The sequence below is a fragment of the Anser brachyrhynchus genome (assembly GCF_964034855.1).
Source record: "Anser brachyrhynchus genome assembly, chromosome: 4".
NCBI lineage: Eukaryota > Metazoa > Chordata > Aves > Anseriformes > Anatidae > Anser > Anser brachyrhynchus.
In genome coordinates, this window is record NC_137698.1 from 63,348,227 (window position 1) to 63,365,705 (window position 17,479).

Sequence of the window (17,479 nt, forward strand, 5' to 3'; positions counted from 1 at the left end):
ACTCGGTGATCTTGGAGGTCTCTTCCAACCTAGATGATTCTGTGATTCGATATTGCAATGGGGAGGGCAGTACTGAAACACCCAAGCTGCAAATAAAATCAGAGGACAAATGAGGAAAGTGTGTGTTACTGTAGGAAAAGAGCTTCTTGTCTTACCAATAAATCACTGGGCTGAGAAACAAAGTCACTTAGGAACATGGACACACGGTCCCAAAAGAAACGATAACCTTGTCAAGAAATAAGGGCATCCCCGGGAGGGGTAAACCGAGACGCCCTTACAACAGCTAATGAGGGAAGTAACCTTAAGGGATGGAATTGACAGGAAGAGCAAAACAGCCTGAACTCCAAAAAAAAAAAAGGAAAAAAGGGGGGATCCTAAGAGAAATCGTTGCAGAGCCCGGGCAGCAGCAACAGGTCTGGGGGCCGGCCTGACCCCCCGGGGCCCTCGGGGGCGGCATGCCGAAGCCCCCTCGCCTCACCCCGGCTCTCCCCTCGGGGCCAAGCCCCTCACGCTCCTCCTCTTCCTCCCCTCTCCTCCCGCAGCCCGCCGGGGTGGTCCCGCAGCCCCGGCCCGGGGCAGAGCCCGCCCCCACGGTCCGTGGGCGGCACCGCCACCACCGCCACCGCCGCCGCCACCACCTCAGGAAGGCGGAGCCGCGCCGTGCCCCGTTCGCCTCCATCTCCCCGTCCCCGCTCCGCCCGGTGAGTGCCCGGCGAGCGTGAGGAGGGGTCCTCGGGCAGCGCTGCCCCCCCGGGGCAGGTGGGGCGAGGCGGGGTCCCCCGGTGCGGGCGGTGTGCGGGTCGCTGCCCTTCTCTGCTAGGGGACGGAGCGCGGCGGCGAGGGAGAGCCCCCTGCCCCGGGGGGGCGGTGGGGAAGCCGGCTGCGGGGGAGCGGGGGGACCCTGGGGGGGCTGCGCTGAGGGGAGCCGGGGCGGGGGGGGGTGCTGCGGGTGGCTTCGTGGCGGGGAGGCTCGGCGGTGAAATGGTGGCTGCGAGCGGGCGGAGGGGCTCGCCCGTCCCCGCCGCTGGCTCTGGGGGTCGGCTTGGGGAGGGGGGGAGCGCTGCGGTGAGGGCCTGGGCCTGCCGGGCGGGGAGCGGGGCAGCCCTTCGGGTTACAGGGGCTGCGCCCCCGCCGTACCCCGCACGGGGAAGCGGCCGGGGGAGCCGCCAGGGCGGGCGGTGCGCCGGCGGAGGGCGAGCGGAGGTGCCCGCGGTGCTGGGCGGCTGGCGGCTCCCAGGGCTGGGCGGCGTGGCGGGGAGGAGGTCACCGCGGTGCTCAGTGATGGGGAGGGCCGGGGGGAAACTTGGGCTCGGCTGGAAGTGGGCATAATCTGGGTCGGCTGTAATTTATGACAGGCTGTGCGAGTGCGGTGCTGCTAGGGCGCGCGGTGAGCCCTCGGTGGTCCTGGGGCGCGCAGTGAGCCCTCGGTGGTCCTGGGGCGCGCAGTGAGCCCTCGGTGGTCCTTAGGGCACAGACTGAGCCCTCGGTGGTCCTTAGGGCACAGACTGAGCCCTCGGTGGTCCTTAGGGCACACAGTGAGCCCTCATTCACCTCACTTCTGCTGAAGAGCTGCCTCTCCGTGGGATGGCTTCGTGGTGTTTCAACATCTCCTACAAGATGCCGGGAAGCGCTCTCACAAGGGAACGCTTTACGAATACTAGTGTAAATGCACCACTGGAAATCACGTTGTGTGTTTTTGATGTTCTTCAGTCCATGAAAACACACACGTGTAGGCGGCTGGCTAAAAATCAGAGCTGCAGATCCGGGGAAGATAACTCGCTTGGAATTTATTTTTACTTGCCTCTTTCTGTTGTCTGTAAACTGCTGTGGCTTGTAAAAGTGGCAGGGTGTGGGGTTTGGTTTTTAATTAATTAATTTTGATGTGTATTTATTTCAGATTATGAAGTAGCTAGCTGCTCAAAGCCAATGTGGGTTCCGAATGTCCTTTTTTTCTGACTTCAATGCTTTTTTGTTTTGAGCATCCAGCAGTCATGTCGGATGCCTCCTGAGGTGCAGATTTTGTTTGGTTTTTGTTGGTGCTGCCAGACTCTGTTCTGCAGCCTCTGGTGTTTACTAGGCTAATTTGCTTCCTACTCCTCCTATGGCAACAGGTTGTAATCCTTGGAAGGCTTTGGAGAGGTTTTGTAGCAGAAAACCGTACCATTTTAACTTGACAGCAGCCAGCTTGGCTTGCTGTGTTATGCCTTGTTTGTGTGTTGTTGGTTTTTTTTTTAATACACACCTTGGAGTCAAAGGCCAGCTGTAGCTACCGGCTTTGTGACTGCCTTATTTCAGGTCTTTTGGTGGCTGCTTTCACAGGAACTCTGAAGGGGATTATGGACATGGATTTCCAAATGACTAATGAAATGTAAGAAATACAGCCAGCTCCTTGGGGTGGGCTTCCTGCGGACAGCTCCTGCTTCCACTGTCCCACCCCGGGTCAGTGCCAGGAGGCTCCCACGTTGAGTTTCAGCAATCTAGCCCCTGCTTGATTGAATTTCACCTCGCAGGGTTAATCGTAGTTCGCATCGCTGCACTGCAGCGTCGTATGTGCGTGGATTGCAATGTTAAATAGGAGGAGGCCGGTGCCGTTGGAACAAAGAGCTGGACATCGTGCTGCTTCCCAGTTCTGTTCCTTAGAGTTGATGGAGGCAGTTATTGAACTTCTGCATCTCTTGGTTTGTCTCCTCTTCCCATCTTAAACTTGCACTGGCATTGCAGAAGCTTTATTGGTTTTGCAAAATACTGCTATTTTTTTTAATACCAAGCGTGATATATTGGAGATATGATAATATTGCAGCGTACTTGGCAGAGGAGTGATGGTGTCTCCCACAGGTAGTGCTTTAAAAAAGCGGGAATTAAGTTTAGTGACTTGTGCATGGAGAATGCTTAAGTGACAGCTGCAGAATAAAAAGCAACAGCTCCAGTCTGCTAAAGATGGATGCTAGCAAACCACACAGAAAATAAATGAAAGTTTTCATTGCTATTTATCATAAGTAGTTAACAGGTATATATGTGTATATATACTGTAATCAAAACTAATGAAATGAGCATGAAATGAACGCCTTGTTCATTTCACGCACCTTGACAGTTAGTTAATGGAAACACTTCAAAGGTTCACACAGCTTCTTGTCACTCACTGTTTACTTGAACTTGGGGAGCTGGGCAGGTGTTACTACAGCTCACCGACTGCAGTGATGTCTCACTGTTCTGGAGGAAATGAGACGGCCACATGCTGCAACAAAGATTACCATAAGCTGCTATACACTTCTCTTCATACATTTCTCGCTTGTGTGTATGTCATGCTTGCAGTTCTCACAAATGCAAACTTCATGGACTGATTATCATTTTCTACGCTGTTTATCTAGCATATTTAACTACTAAGATGCTCCCAGCCAAGGTATGTGTTTGTTTTAGATCTGAAGATGAGGATACCTGCTGGGAGGTTTTTATACCTGACTTATTTTTAGGTACGTTGAATACCTGAATGCTCACAGGTATTCAGAGTTATAGGCTTAATAGTGTTTCTGCAAGTTCCTGGTCATTATTAATGTAACCTTTACGTAGTTTAGAGAAGACTTGGTGTCAGCCTAGAGGAATTGTCCAATAAGACTGTCTTACCAAGTGTATTGTGATTTATTTGCCAATAAAGGCAGAGAGCCTGGTAAGAATTCTGCAGATTCTTTCTTGCAAGGCTCCCCCCTGATTTTTGAAAAGTCTTGAACTTCATAAAGGCTTATCTGAAAATTATATAGAATTGGAGATTTCTGTGGTGTCTTTGTGATAGGAAGGTGCTTGTCTGTCTCTGTTCAGCAGGACATTGTTTGTCTCTGCAGTACAGGTAGTGTCCTTGCAATTTCAGTGGTGTCCTTGTCTTAAAACTGCCAGGATTCTGTATCAGCTAATGTATGACTTTACACTTCTGCCAGGCATGGTGATGGTTTTCCTGAATGGGAAGGACATTTTGATAGTGCTTTGTTTGACAATTATTCGTACAATTAGGTCCAGTTTAAATTGTTATTAAAAATATAATAATTGGATTTTAAGGTAAAGGAAGTTGTATGGACTTTTTCTTCTTCCACTATCTCTCTGGTATAACAGAACACACTACAGAAAATGTGCTGTCTTCTAGCTTTGCCTTAAGATGCCAGTTATGGAAGTCGTCTTCCCTTCTAATTTTATCTTTCATATACACACCTAACATTTCCATGCGGTGTCTTCTGTACAGTTTTGTATCATCTTCCTTAACTTTTGGGATCAAGGCTCGGTTACTTTGTGTGAGCTTCAGGCTTACTGGGGTGTCGGAGTGGTTCTTCAGAAATCTCCAGAAAGCTCAACTTGGCTCAGAAAGTGTCCAAACTTCTTAAGCAAAACAAGCTGAGCTTTATCTTATCAAACTTGTACAACCGTCACTGATCTGTCGTTAAGAGAAAAACCTTTTGCACTCAGTTCTGGTCGTTTCTGCTGAAGAAGTCTAATAACAAGAAAAGATTAAAGGAAGAAAACTAATATGTTGGAGCTGGTTATTTCTTTCATTATTATTGAACTAAACTTTCTCTTTCTGATAAGAAATCCTCATGGTTTAATGACTTCTAAGTTTTTACATTTCTGCGTTGAGCTTCATATACATATGGTTGCTAACATTGGCTTTTTGAATAAGGTTTGGTACCGCTGATATTCGTAGGATTACTATTGGTTTCCTTGGTTTTCACGAGCCATAAGGGGGAAAAATAGCTGCGAGTTTTTGTTTTCAGCTAGACTGGGCTTCAGGGAAACCAAACTGTCTCGCGTTCTTCGATCTGGCCTTGCATTCCTGAGGCCCGTATCTTTGTTGATGCTGCTCTATCTTGTGCACGCAGGACGGAGTAGAGAACGAACCCTCCAGGTTGTTCGTTCTAGCAAGTCGTTATGGTTTTTGGAAAGGTAGCTTGTGTTGTTACAGAGACTGTAAGGCATGGGAGAGACTAAGTCTCACCTTGCTACCAACTGGTGGAAGTGTTTCTGTCTTCAGACTCTCCTTGACCTGGAAGCACCTCGCAAGTGAAGATGTTGGCGTGAGTTTCAGCTGGCTGAGGCCAGAGGCATTCGTGTTGCTTTGCCATCATTTTTGCAAGTGAGTGATCTGAACAACATTTCCATCGGGCAGTGCTGCTGGAAATGGCAGCAGAGGCTTGCCGAGCAGAGGCAGCTTGTGCTGGGTGCTCCCAGGTTTGAAGCGGGTGTCTTGTCAGGGGCAGGGTGTCCCCAGGTGTCCCCACTAGTGGCGTTCTGGTCCAGATGTTTTGTTGGAAAGCTGAGGGGGTTGTGTTTACTTTTCTTAAGAGGCACTTGATGAAACTGCTGTGGTTTTGTCGATTCACAACATTCTTAAAGATGCATAAGCAGCCAAAGTCACCTTAGTGCCACTTAGCTTTAGCAAGCTATTAATAAAAACTGTTGACTGCTCAAGCTTTTAAGGAGAACCTTGCGATGGTTTGAGTTAAGAGAAAGTAATTGCTGACACTCACTGTTATCTTCTGAGACGGTGGTGGATTTTATTGCATTTTTTTAAATATTTTTTTTACCTGTTTTCAGTGATTAAAAGTTATGGTTAAAAGAATGGAGGCTTAAATTGAGATACAGTCTCTGGCTCTAGTTGTGAAACAGGTGTCACAGAGATGCCCTCTTCTAGGTCCTGCATGGGGAGGAAAATGGGAGTCCTACAAACTGGAAAGTTACAGATTAAAGGAACTACGGGATATGGCCAATAATTGCCATCAACTGGAGTAACAGCAGGTGGGGGTTAGTCACACGCTGCGGTTACTGTTGCATGGCATACTGTGTTTAGTCAGAGCTACAATTCATATGTTTGTACCTTTAATTGTGTTTGTTTCCCTTGGAGCTGTCCCAATGCTCTGCTTTGTTTTTGAAAACTCATTGACCTGGAACTCTGCATAATTGTACTTATCCCTCTTTCAAGTACAGTGCGTGCAGTAGACCACTTGATTCACAACCTTCAGTCCTTTCTTTTTTTTCTTTTCTGCCCTACCAAGCTTGGTTTTACAGCTGATGATACGTTCAACTTGTGCAGAAGATTGCAGGTATCTTGCACTTTCCTATTTGCATGCCCACACCTTAACAAGCTGGTTTTTGTCTTTTTTCCAGAGATGGTGCGCTGAGTCATTTCCGTGAGAGGCTTCCATACCACTCCAGAACAAGAAGACATCCGAGAATAAAAGGTGTGAGGACACCAGCATTTTACTGCCTAGAAAGCTAACCCCCGAGTGAATGTACTGAAGATTTCTAGGTTTGGTGGGACACATATCTCTACCTCAAATTTTATGAATACTGCTAGCCATGGCTGTGGAACTCTGTCTGCTGCTGCTGCTGTTGTTTTGTGGAAGTACTGTTTCAGAGGTTCAGCCTATATACAAACCGCCTCCCGGGACTTTGGATTTTGGATTTGTACCTGCCAAGACGTATGATACAGGTGCATACCACGAACCCGGGCCAATAGGAATTTTGTTTAAAATAGTCCATGCTTTCCTGTATTTAGTACAGCCCAATCCTTTTCCTCAAGGTAAGTCGATAAACATTTTTGTTGATTTTATGTTCAGATCTGTTATTGGTACCAAGACCATAATTTGGAAGTACGTGATAGCAAGGGCTTGATTATTAGCATATGGTGTGACCTGGGAATGTGTACAGTTCCTTACAAATAACACTTTTTTCTGCTATGCATAGTTGGAGGCTATTAATGAAAACGAAATGTTAATGAAATTTCACAGTACTTTTCTCTCATATCTCAAAGCTGTCATTGATGCATTTGAGGCTACTTTTCTTACCTGAATTTTTTTACTAATTTATGCTCAGAAGCATGGGGTGTGAGTACAGCATAACTTGTTTTCTGTTTAATATGAAATTCTTAAAAGGCAGGTCTCTGATTTGCATATTACGGCAAACTTTTTTATTTTTTAGTACAGTATTAAGGGATGTAGCCTAGGAAGGATCACAGAGTTAGCAACTTGAAATAAACTTCATTTGTTTCCATATTTGCATCAACAGTCAACTTTCATATAAGGGCAGTTCCTTTACACAGGCATGCAATTTCTTGTTCGTTTGTGAGCCGAAGTGAAGATTGGAACTGCATTTATGTTCCCAGCCCCCGTTCCTGTCTTACTAAATTGTCCCTTCTAAAGGGAAAGTTGAGATACCAAAAGAGCGTGTGCTTATCGAGGTCGCATTGCTGGAAATGTGCTTTTGGGATCTGTGTTTGTGGATTTAATAGTCGCAGTAATGTAAATTTTCAGCATGCTTTTTGTTTCATTCAGCTGTTAAAAGAAAATGCTAATATGTTTGTATAATATTGGCATTTAAAATTATACTGAGGTGAAATTTTAATAACCTAAGGAGGGCTTTGGCTTTTTACTGATTCCTTTTGGTGTTTTAGCTGTAACTGTGTATAAAAGAAGCTTAAATTACTTTGTTGTTTATACAATTATGGTAAGATTTAAAATTACTGAAGGATTTAAAAGCAGCTTCTTTGGTTACAGACCTGTATGATACCTGTCAACTATTATTTGCTTGTATTTTTGCCATTTCTTCGATAGCTGTAGAAGAAATCAAATGAACTTGAATGAATTGATCACGTTTAGACAAATGCCTGGAGTCCCAGACGTTAACCTGGAGAGCAAAAGCTTGGTGTCTGCTCCCTGCAAAACCTGCCTTCTGGGCAGGTCTTACACAAGGCGTAGTGAGGCCAGTTGCGTGGAGCTGATGGAGCGTCACCTTTTGGAGGAACTGTTTCCAGATGCCTCTGTTTTTGTTTGCCTCTTTCCTTCCATTAAACATACAGACGAACTGTTTGCCTCCCCGTGAGACCCCATACGCGAGGGGTGTTGTCTGCATTCAGCTCTCAGAAAAAGGCCTCTGCTGGGTCTGAAGGCCTGCCCGAGTATTTTGCTGTCTTTTGATTATGGAAACCTGAAGTCAGTGAGATATTTACCGTGTCTTTGTAGTAATGGGAATTTGATCTATAGCCTCGTATGTCAGATTTAACATTATGTGGCCTAAATATATAAATAATTGAGTATTTGGTTTGCTATCAAGATTACAGTCACATGGGACTGCTTGTGGTAAGTTCTGCATCACTTAAGTAGGTGTTTGTGAAATCCAGCGTTAAAGAGAAGGGAGACATCCAAAAGTAAATCACTTCTGCTTACCTTGTAAGTTTTGAGCATCTCACACATCTCACTCCTGCTAGCGTCCTAGCAGACTCTTTTAACCAAAGCAGTTATTTTTAGAAGTTTGGCTTTCAGTGTTTTCGTTAGGTGAAGTCCTTTTCCCGTGCACCTGCACACCTCGCTGCAAAATGCAGATTTGGCGGATCATGTCAGTTTGAGTCATACCATTTAATTGGTTAATCCCTTTAATCTCTTTTGCCATATGCTGTTCTATTTTCACATTCAGTGTATTAATGGTGTAGTTACATATTTGAAACGTTGGATTTTTTAAACTGCCAACTTGAAATAGAGTTAATTCTGATTCAGAGATGAAAATAAACATAATCACAAGTGTGCACAGAAAGCCTTTTCAGTGTTTCTAATTCCAAATGTTGTCATCCCACTTGGTCTGGTGCTTCAGAAGAGTTAGTTCCAGGTTGATGCCCCAGAATATCAAATCTAACTGTAAGATAGAGGAGGAACGTTATTCATAGGCAGGACTCACTTCAAAATTTGATCTTAGTAGTCTTATATATTTTTCCCTAGTACTTGGAAGTACTTAGTGTTTGGTTTTCCAATCTACTGTTAGTACACTTAGCTAGGAGGAAAAAGAAAAAAGTGACAGGTTTGTCTAACTGCATGTAGATATTCCTGCCTTTGCAAGTCATTTTTGTGCTCGCAGTAGCACTCTAATGTTACAGTGTAACATCTACACTCCTTCAGTACCAAGTAAGCCTTTAGGAAAAAAGCTAGCATGAGCTTTATAGCTTGTGATTAAAGCAAAATATGAAGTACATGAGAGTCTTTGGGAAAAATTGTTCTTAAGTTGTTCATTTGCCTGCTATTAAGTCTTAAAATTTATTTAAATGTTCTTATTAGTTACTTTAAATAGAGCAATCACTTTCAATTTTTAAAACAAAATAGTTGAGCTTTTTTGTAAGGCTTTTTTTTATTATTTAATTAAATCTGAGTAATTATTTGATAAACAGCTTCTAATTAAGTATGTTGCTCATGCCATGAGGTTTGCAGACATACAGCTTAATCTAAGTTCAGATTTAATGGGTAAGTTATTAATATGATTGAATGTAGTGCCTGAGTAAAGCACACTAACAGAACCTGGGCGAGGAACTCGAGCTCTTTTGGTTTCTTTCAGTCGCTGGATCTTTAAGAACAGTGCTGTGCTCCTTGGATATGGCAGGAAACTAGTTTAAAAAATGAACAAGGATATCTGATTGCAATGCTTCAGTGCCTGTGAATGGATTCTGCTTTCAACTCCATCAGTCAAATACTTTGGCTCTCGCTGGATGATGTACTGGTGTAAATGGGAGTCACTGACTCTGGAGCATAAGCTGTTCAGAAGGGAAGCAGCCTCCACTATGAGTTGATGATACACTGGAGAAGAAGGACTGTTTGGTAACTGGGTTGGTATGTGATGCTCATACAGTAGGTCTCTTCAGTCTTGCTGTGTCCTGGTTTCTCTGTTTCTGTTGTCGAGGACAGTGCAGGATAGAGCATCGTTATTCTTTACTGTTAACAGCATTGCTTATAGTAAATAGATAATAGGGAAATTGCAGGTTGCTTGCATCACTCAGCTAGGAGGACATCTACCCAAACAAGTCTTTGTCCTACCTAGAATCTGTTGCAAAGCGAAGCATTAAGTTATTAATAGGGTTAGGTTGACTGATAGTTGTGACGTGGTGTGTGTCACCTGTTGGGCTGGAGACCTTCAGGTGGGAACTTTGCGTGTAAAGGGCATGGTCAGTGTGATCCTCTGGCTGCTCTGAATATCTTAGCATGGCTTTGTCTTTGTTCCCATGGAAACTGGTTGTTAGTTGCGGTAAGACGATTTTAATCTGAGATTCCACTTGCCAGCAGGACGTGCACAAATCTTCACTTTCACAGCTTGTGTCTTGTAACTAAAGCGTGAAGAGTTCACAAAAGAAACAAACTGGGAATAAAGTTCCTTCTCTTTTTAGATGAAATAAGGCAAAAACTTAAAGGCATGTTTACCTCGTATTGTATCTGAGTGTATTGCTGGACTGTTGTGCCACTTGCTTTAAATTACAACTGCTTTGTTCCAGCTTCTGCTTTTTAGTCTGGATTGCTCTGTTCCTGCTGAAGCAGGAGGAAAGCTTTCATGTGAACTTGAGTGCGTATGCTTGCCGGGCAAAGCATAGCATTAAGTGTACTGTTTATCTGTGGGGAAGAAGAACAGCAAGCTGTTTTTAGACCTGGACTGCATCCCTCAGTTCTTTCTGTTTGCAGAGTCTCACCTGTTGAGCAGTTTGAGGATATGACTGAAGAGCAGAAGTGGTCTGTGTTAGTGCAAGTCCTGGCTCTGACCCCCATTGTCCTTCCTTTTTCCTCGCCTGGTCTGTCTTTCAAAGCAGCTGCAAATCAAGTTCAGCAAGTTAGTCTTGTGTTCCTTATCTCTGAAATTGGCATCCCACATGACTGTATTCAGCAGTTGTAACATATTTTACATTAAAAAAAAAACACACACAATTTTATGTGAAAATAAGCAGTGTGTCTAGCTAGTATAGCTGTAATAGAAAAAACATGAGTAAAACCCTCTTGGAGGTAGGTTGGATGAACACTGAGGATATTGTGGGGTTTTTAATACATCAGATGTGTTAGAGTTGAGGTTCTAAAGCAAAACATCAAAAGACTTTATCACCCCCTCAATTAAAAAGTCAGAATTTTATTTTTTTGTATAAAATTAGCTTTTTTTGAAAAAAAGTTTACTTCTTGCGTGTCCATTTCTACTTGGCTTTTGCTTCCTGTAACTAATAAATCTTCCACAGTTTCTGTATGAAAAAAAGCATCCGTGCGAAGGTGAAAGGATAAGATCTGTGGTTTTCTGATTTGGTATCTGAACAGAACAGGTTCAGGAAGCCTTTCCTTTTTTGGCAATTTCAATCTAATAGTAGACTAAATGCGACACTTGACACTAACACCCTTGCCTCATCTGCACAAGCATCTCAGCCATGCCTGCATGAGATGCACGTGCGTCTGGGTGCTGCAGCACTGGAGCTAAATGCAGCCGTGCATGGCTGTGATATCCTCTTGGTTCGAGATCCGAGACTCCTGGAGGTGCTGGCCATGTCCAAGAACTGCATTCTGGCTCTGGCTTACGTGCAGATGCTGCAGCTCATCAACACAGGACAGTGCTCAGGTTTCCAAAACTATTACGACCTTTTGTAAAAATTTAAAACATCCTTTTCCAGTTGCGCAAAGTCATTCTCAGTATTATTTCAGACGCAGAACCATGCTGATGTGATGTACTGCTTTTTTGAGCGACTGTTTGACAGCTCCCCCCTGTGCACCACCTGGGTTGGTTTTCTTAAAACTTGCCTCCTGGAGCTGGACTGGGGGCACAGATGCAATTGGTGGTGCAGGAAGCTGGAGGGAAGAAGAGCAAGACCTGCCTTAGAGTAAGGTAGCTGTTAAATTGGCTAAGCTGTGTTGTGAAACGACAGCTTCAGTGAGATGTAGTCGCTGCCTTCACCACGTGCAGGTATTGTTCTTTTTAGTGCTGTGGCTAGAAGTGTGGCACAAATTTAAGGCAGTAGCCAAAGTGTGTTTATCAAAAATGCAGGTTTCGGTGGTAGGGGTTGTATGTAGCAAGTAGCAGTGGTAGTGATTTGGGTAGAACTGGAATAACGGCGGATTTACAGAGCTCCTTTATTTAGTCTTGTGGGGTATATATTGAAAGAAACGCCTTGTGTCTAAGGTTAGAAATACTGTGGAATACTGAACAGCAGGAAGATACAAGATAAATTAGCATCTTCTTTTCTCTGCCCACTCACATACGCTTAAGGAAACAGCGTTTAAAAGATCATTGCTCATTTCATGCTGGGAAGTTAAGAGATGCTCCACTTGATGATATACATATGTAAACAAGGAATAATACTGAAATACTTTCTGACGAGGACTTAAAGCATGCTTTTTATATTAGGTATCAGAAGCATAGTTCTTTTTTTCCACAAACTATTCCAAACTGAAGACTATTTAACAGATTGCTTGTCCGATTTTTTGTGGATGGGGAGGAGACAGAGGTTCTGGGGAGGGGAGGCTTAAACAGATCATCTGCTGGAAGCCACCATAGAAAAATATGGTTGCAGACACTAACAGTTCTCTTTTAGAGACAGGTATTAGGTAGACAATATGCAAGTCAGTTTTAACCACTGTAGCACATCTGATTAATGCAAGATTTTCAGATTTACGTACACCTGGAATCCTCTCTCTACAGTATCCTGAGTGCTTGCCCTGATCTGGTTTAATGCTAGATGCCAGCTGTGCCTGGGACAAATCCATGCTTCTACAGTAATTGAAAAATGACAATTCAGCTTCACAGTTTAGAATCACGGAATGGTTTGGGTTGGAAAGGATGTTAAAGATCATCTAATCCCAACCCCCCTGCCATGGGTAGGGACACCTCCCACCAGACCAGGTTGTTCAAAGCCCCATCCAGCCTGGCCTTATAACTTCAATAATATTAAGACAGAAGTGAGAAATTAATGAAAATGAACCTTGAGCAGAGCTTGAGGGAGTTGGGTTACTTTCCGTGGGGAGGCTGCTCAGAAGGGGCTGATGAGCAGTGATCCCTGCATCAGTGCAAGGGCTGAGGTCTGAGTGCAGCCAGATCCAGGGGCTGTGGCTACAAGGAGGGGAGGAGTGGGAGGTACGGGACGGTATCATCACAGGAGCTCACTTTGCCATTTGCGTATCATTCTAGGTAAAAATAAAGTGTTGTGTTTTCTTATTTGTTCATTTGTTTTTGAAAAAAGGTACCGCCTCCTAAAAATGCATGTATTTAGATGGGCAGTACTACTGTGTGCAGTGTGTATGAGTGGGTAACGTTAGTTCTGTTGAATGTAGTGTGGTGTCTATGCACCAGCAATTACAGTAAAACAGTGAATTAAACTCTTTAAGTTCTCTGTGTGTTCATTTTTCTTTGAGTCTCTAAAAGATTGGCCAACCATGTCATATTTCATGGCAAAGAGGTAAGCATGTTGGGCATCAGCCCAAGTTTTACCTTTCAGAGGCCAGTGTGCAGTCACAGTCGGAGAATGCACCGCCTGGAGAGAGGAGTAGTTTGTGTCCCTCCCTCTGGTAACAAAATTGTAGTCAGGAAACCTGAAACACTGAAGGATGAAAGCTTATTTGAGATTTCCAGAGCATACCTGCCAACATCTCATATGGTGAGAAGCGTGACGGAATAGGTTTTGGGTCAGCCGATTCTCTGGTGACATGTATCATCTGTGAACCTCTCGGAGAGTTTTCCTTGATTGCAGACATTGGGTGGGTTTTCAGGCCACTCACCTGAGGCTCCCTGTTTTTCCTTGCCCTACAATGGCACCTATTCTGCTGCCCATCCTCCCCCTCTGTTTTATTTATATAAGTTTTTCTATCAACCAAGTGTTGAACCTCAGAAGAGGTTCCTCAGATTGTGGAATGGACAGGGACTGAGAGAGGGGATCATAGAATCAGAAGGGTTGGAAAAGACCACCAAGATCATCTGGTCCAACCACCCACCTACTGAACTTACTGGGATAATGTTTTCAAAACCCTGGAGGAGTCTCAATTCCTTCATCATCTTTACAAAGCAATTTGAATTAATGTGAGATATTGTATGGATACTGCTTGCTTTTGGAAGAGCAGGCATTTGACTTTGTTTTCTTTTGTTATGGGCCTTCATAATTACACGACATTAGCCTAGCCCTCTCATTTTTTTTCTTGTCTGATAATTTGCTTAGGTTGTCTTTTCCAGGGCAACAAACTCTTCTTGGTGCGTAATGGCTTTTTCTTAAATGATGTCAGCCAAAGTAACGGGAGTCTGACATATTTCTGCAAGAAATGTTGTTTCTGCAGGCCTAATATTCAATGTTTAGTTACGTTTAAAGTTATGAGAATTAGAAATTTTTCTTCTCCCTTGCTCTTGCTTTTTTTTTTTTTTTGCTTCTCAAGTTGTGGTATGTAGATTTTTTGTATTTTAGCGAAACAAAACGCTGTTTTTTTCCTAAGTGAATGTGCACTATTGAAAAGTTAGTGGAGCAAAATAATGTATCACTATTAATTTAGTGATTTTGAACATTATTAAATCTTTCCATATTGAAAGTTTTTAAGTGTACTTTTCCTTTTCCACAAGTGAGTTATTTTCTAGTTAGAAGGGAAATCAGCTGATCAGAAATCAGCCACAGATGCCCACTGTTGTTATTTCAACTGATTAATTTCAGTATATATGCCTTAGTGTAAGCTTATCAATCACAAAAAAAAAAACCCAACATCCAAATCCTGCTTTGCATTTTTTTTAAATACGCAGATGTATTTCTTCTCATCTAAAAAGAGTTGATTTTAATTGCTTTGGATGTTTAACTCAGCTGAAAGATGCCCAGGTACAAAAGATGAAAGCTGAAAGATGTACCTGTACAAAGCTGAGATCTTTCTCCAGAGTAGCAACTTTTCCTTTTTCTTTGATTTTTTTGAGTGAAGGGGTGATCTCCATAGTATTTCGAACCATTGTGTGTGCCACCATTATCAAACGTGGAAGATTCTGGCCCTTGCATAAATGGAAAAACAAAGAGAGGGAATGCTGAGAAATCACAGTAAAGCTGCAGAAAGCCACTTACTGAGGTAAGTAAAAGCTGGTACCAGCAGGGCGCCAGCGTGTCACTCCCAATTATCTGCACTCATATTTCCAACAGTTCAAGTTATGCAATACAGAGATAGGATTTTCTGTGCTTCCCTCAGTTTGTGGGAACTTCTGAGAGAAGTGAAGAGCAGGAAAACCGCAATTGTTCTATAATGAAGGTGTTTACTATTTTGATAAAAATTACAAGTCCAATATGTTACACCATTCTTGAACTATCAAGAAATTGCTCTGCAGTATGCTCAAACAGACAAGCATATACAATGTAACAAGTTAAATCTTTTCCTGTAATCTGTTGGAAATCCTTACCAGATGGTGGCCTGGAGAGAACTTTAGGTAGCTACTACAAACAAAATAAATGGCAAAAAATAGCTGCAGTGGCACAAACAATGCACTACAGAAGTTTCATTGTGTTCAGAAAATGAGACGGTGCAGTTTCTGTGTGGATACTTCCTCAAAGCTTTATACTTGACTTTGTGTCTGCATGATATATGCAAATTTATTGCAAACTCCTAAGCAGAGATTTTTCTAAAGGCTTCTCTCTTTTTGTTCTTTTTCCAAAACTTCAGCAAGAACAGAACTTTCTTTGTAGCAAAGAACTGCTAAAAAGTCCCTGCAAAGGTTATTTTCAAAGGAGAAATCTTTCATTTTAGGTGTAGTATAACAGTTAATATTGTGGCTTTGGCTTTTTTTTTTTTTTAACTTTAAACTTATTTTCTGGCCAGGCTCTTTAACATTGTCTGCATATGTTCATGGAAAGCCAAAAAAAAAAAAAGGCGGGGGGGGGAGGGGATGATAAATTCAGCCTGGGGCAGCTGTAAGGTGTGAGGACATTTTTGTGGAAGACAAAATTACTTGGTTGGTCTTCCTGAGTAATAACAACCTTGAGGAAGCTAAATTTATAGAAATTCTGTAGTTTCATCCATGCTTTGAGGAAATTAGGGAACTTTTTCTGTGAATGAATGAAATTCATAGACTGTCACTTATCTAATCCACTGCTGTGTAATTTCTTCCATATAACAATTGTTTTCTGTCAGTATGGTGTAAAGAGAGTCCCGGATATTTCACATCCTGGTCGTTGCAGGATGTGTGCTTGGCAGCTGTTGGCTGCCCTGCAGTTCCACATCTTCAGCGATTGCACTGCACCTGGTCCTACCTGCGCTCTGATTAAAACTCACCCAGCTTAGACCACTCCTACAGTTTTGATCCAGCTCACAGCTGTTCATCCATCTCCTCAGCCGTTTCATATTGTAGCCTGACCCCTCTCACATCACCCCTCACTGCATCCAGTATAAGCTAAGCCTCATTTCTAGGCATTCTGTTCTTTCAGCCACGATTAAAGCAGTACACACTCTTCAAGACTACTAAGATGTTAAATGCACTTACTACATATTTGCTTTTTGTCTCATTTTGTGTGTTGCTGGATTTTGATACAGATCCAGAGTAGTCCAGGATAAGCTGGGAATGTAGCATCTTTCTCTTGCTTTTGATCACCATGCAATTAAAGTCAGGGAATGAGAATGGGAGATAATCGTGTTGGTGAGAGGAAGCAGCATACTGAAGGCAGAAGAGGGTGAAAAGTCAAACATGCATTGCAGATGAGAAATTAAAATAATTAGGCAATTTTGTATGTATTTTTGGTTAAAACCTCCATGCAACCAGGCACTGTAGAATATTGGGTTCTAGGGCATCATTTTGCATGTCAGTACAATGGCAAGGTTCCTTTTTTGTTTGCCTTTTTCTTGTCCATTTTTTCCTTAGATTGGGATCAAGGGTTATGGCTCCAGTCTGTCCAGTGGAGACTGTGAAGAGGGGAGTTACACCTTTTAATTTGGGGTTGAAAAAGAATGGTCTAGCCTATAGGAGTGAATTCATGTATTACACATTTCCATCTGTGGACTGAAGTGGTTTTCTGTTGCATGGGAAGTGGAAAGATCTCAACTCAGCAACTTCCTATCTCACCTACAGAGTGAGTTTTCTTGCCCTGCAGAAAGAGGAAAGGTGGCATGGGGTGAGGAATACAGCGGGACACTCTGTGCACCAATGTGCATGTTGGGTTCTCCTGCTGTCACCATTACTGAGCTCCCACCTAGCCCTGCAGTGGAGCCAAAGCCAAGTGATCATTGCAGGAGTCAAAGAATCACAGAATCTCCAGAGTTGGAAGGGATCCACACGGATCATCGAGTCCAACTCCTGGCTCCGCAAAGGACCACCCAAAAATCAGACCATGTGTCTGAGAGTGTTGTCCAAACTTTTTTTGAGCTCCAGCAGGCTCAGTGCCTTGACCACTGCCCTGGGGAGCCTGTCCCAGTGCTTGACCACCCTCTTGGTGAAGAGCCTTTCCCTAACCCCCAGCCTGACCCTCCCCTGTCCCAGCCCCATGCCGTTCCCTCGGGTCCTGTCGCTGTCCCCAGAGAGCAGAGCTCAGCGCCTGCCCCTCCGCTCCCCTCGTGAGGGAGCTGCAGGCCGCCATGAGGCCTCCCCTCAGCCTGCTCTGCTCTGGGCTGAGCAAAGCAAGGGACCTCAGCCGCTCCTCGTACATCTTCCCCTCCAGACCCTTCACCATATTTGTAGCCCTCCTTTGGACATTCTTTAATAGTTTCATGTCCTGGTGACCCCCAAAACT

General features: G+C 43.7%; 1 protein-coding gene across 8 annotated transcripts in view; it reads left to right on the forward strand.

The window, feature by feature from the left end:
- Positions 1 to 283: 283 nt before the first annotated feature.
- Positions 284 to 17,479, forward strand: part of PROM1 (prominin 1) — a 63,199-nt gene continuing 46,003 nt past the window's right edge. Inside the window, exons 1-2 of one of the 8 annotated variants that reach the window (XM_080588787.1) lie at positions 284 to 701; positions 6,145 to 6,559. In XM_080588787.1, coding sequence (XP_080444913.1) covers positions 6,337 to 6,559 — 223 coding nt within the window. In that variant the 5' untranslated portion in view covers positions 284 to 701; positions 6,145 to 6,336. Of the gene's footprint in view, positions 760 to 1,623; positions 5,776 to 6,144; positions 6,560 to 17,479 lie in introns of those variants that run through there. The other 7 variants (XM_080588786.1, XM_080588783.1, XM_080588782.1 and 4 more) reach the window with 7 other exon arrangements.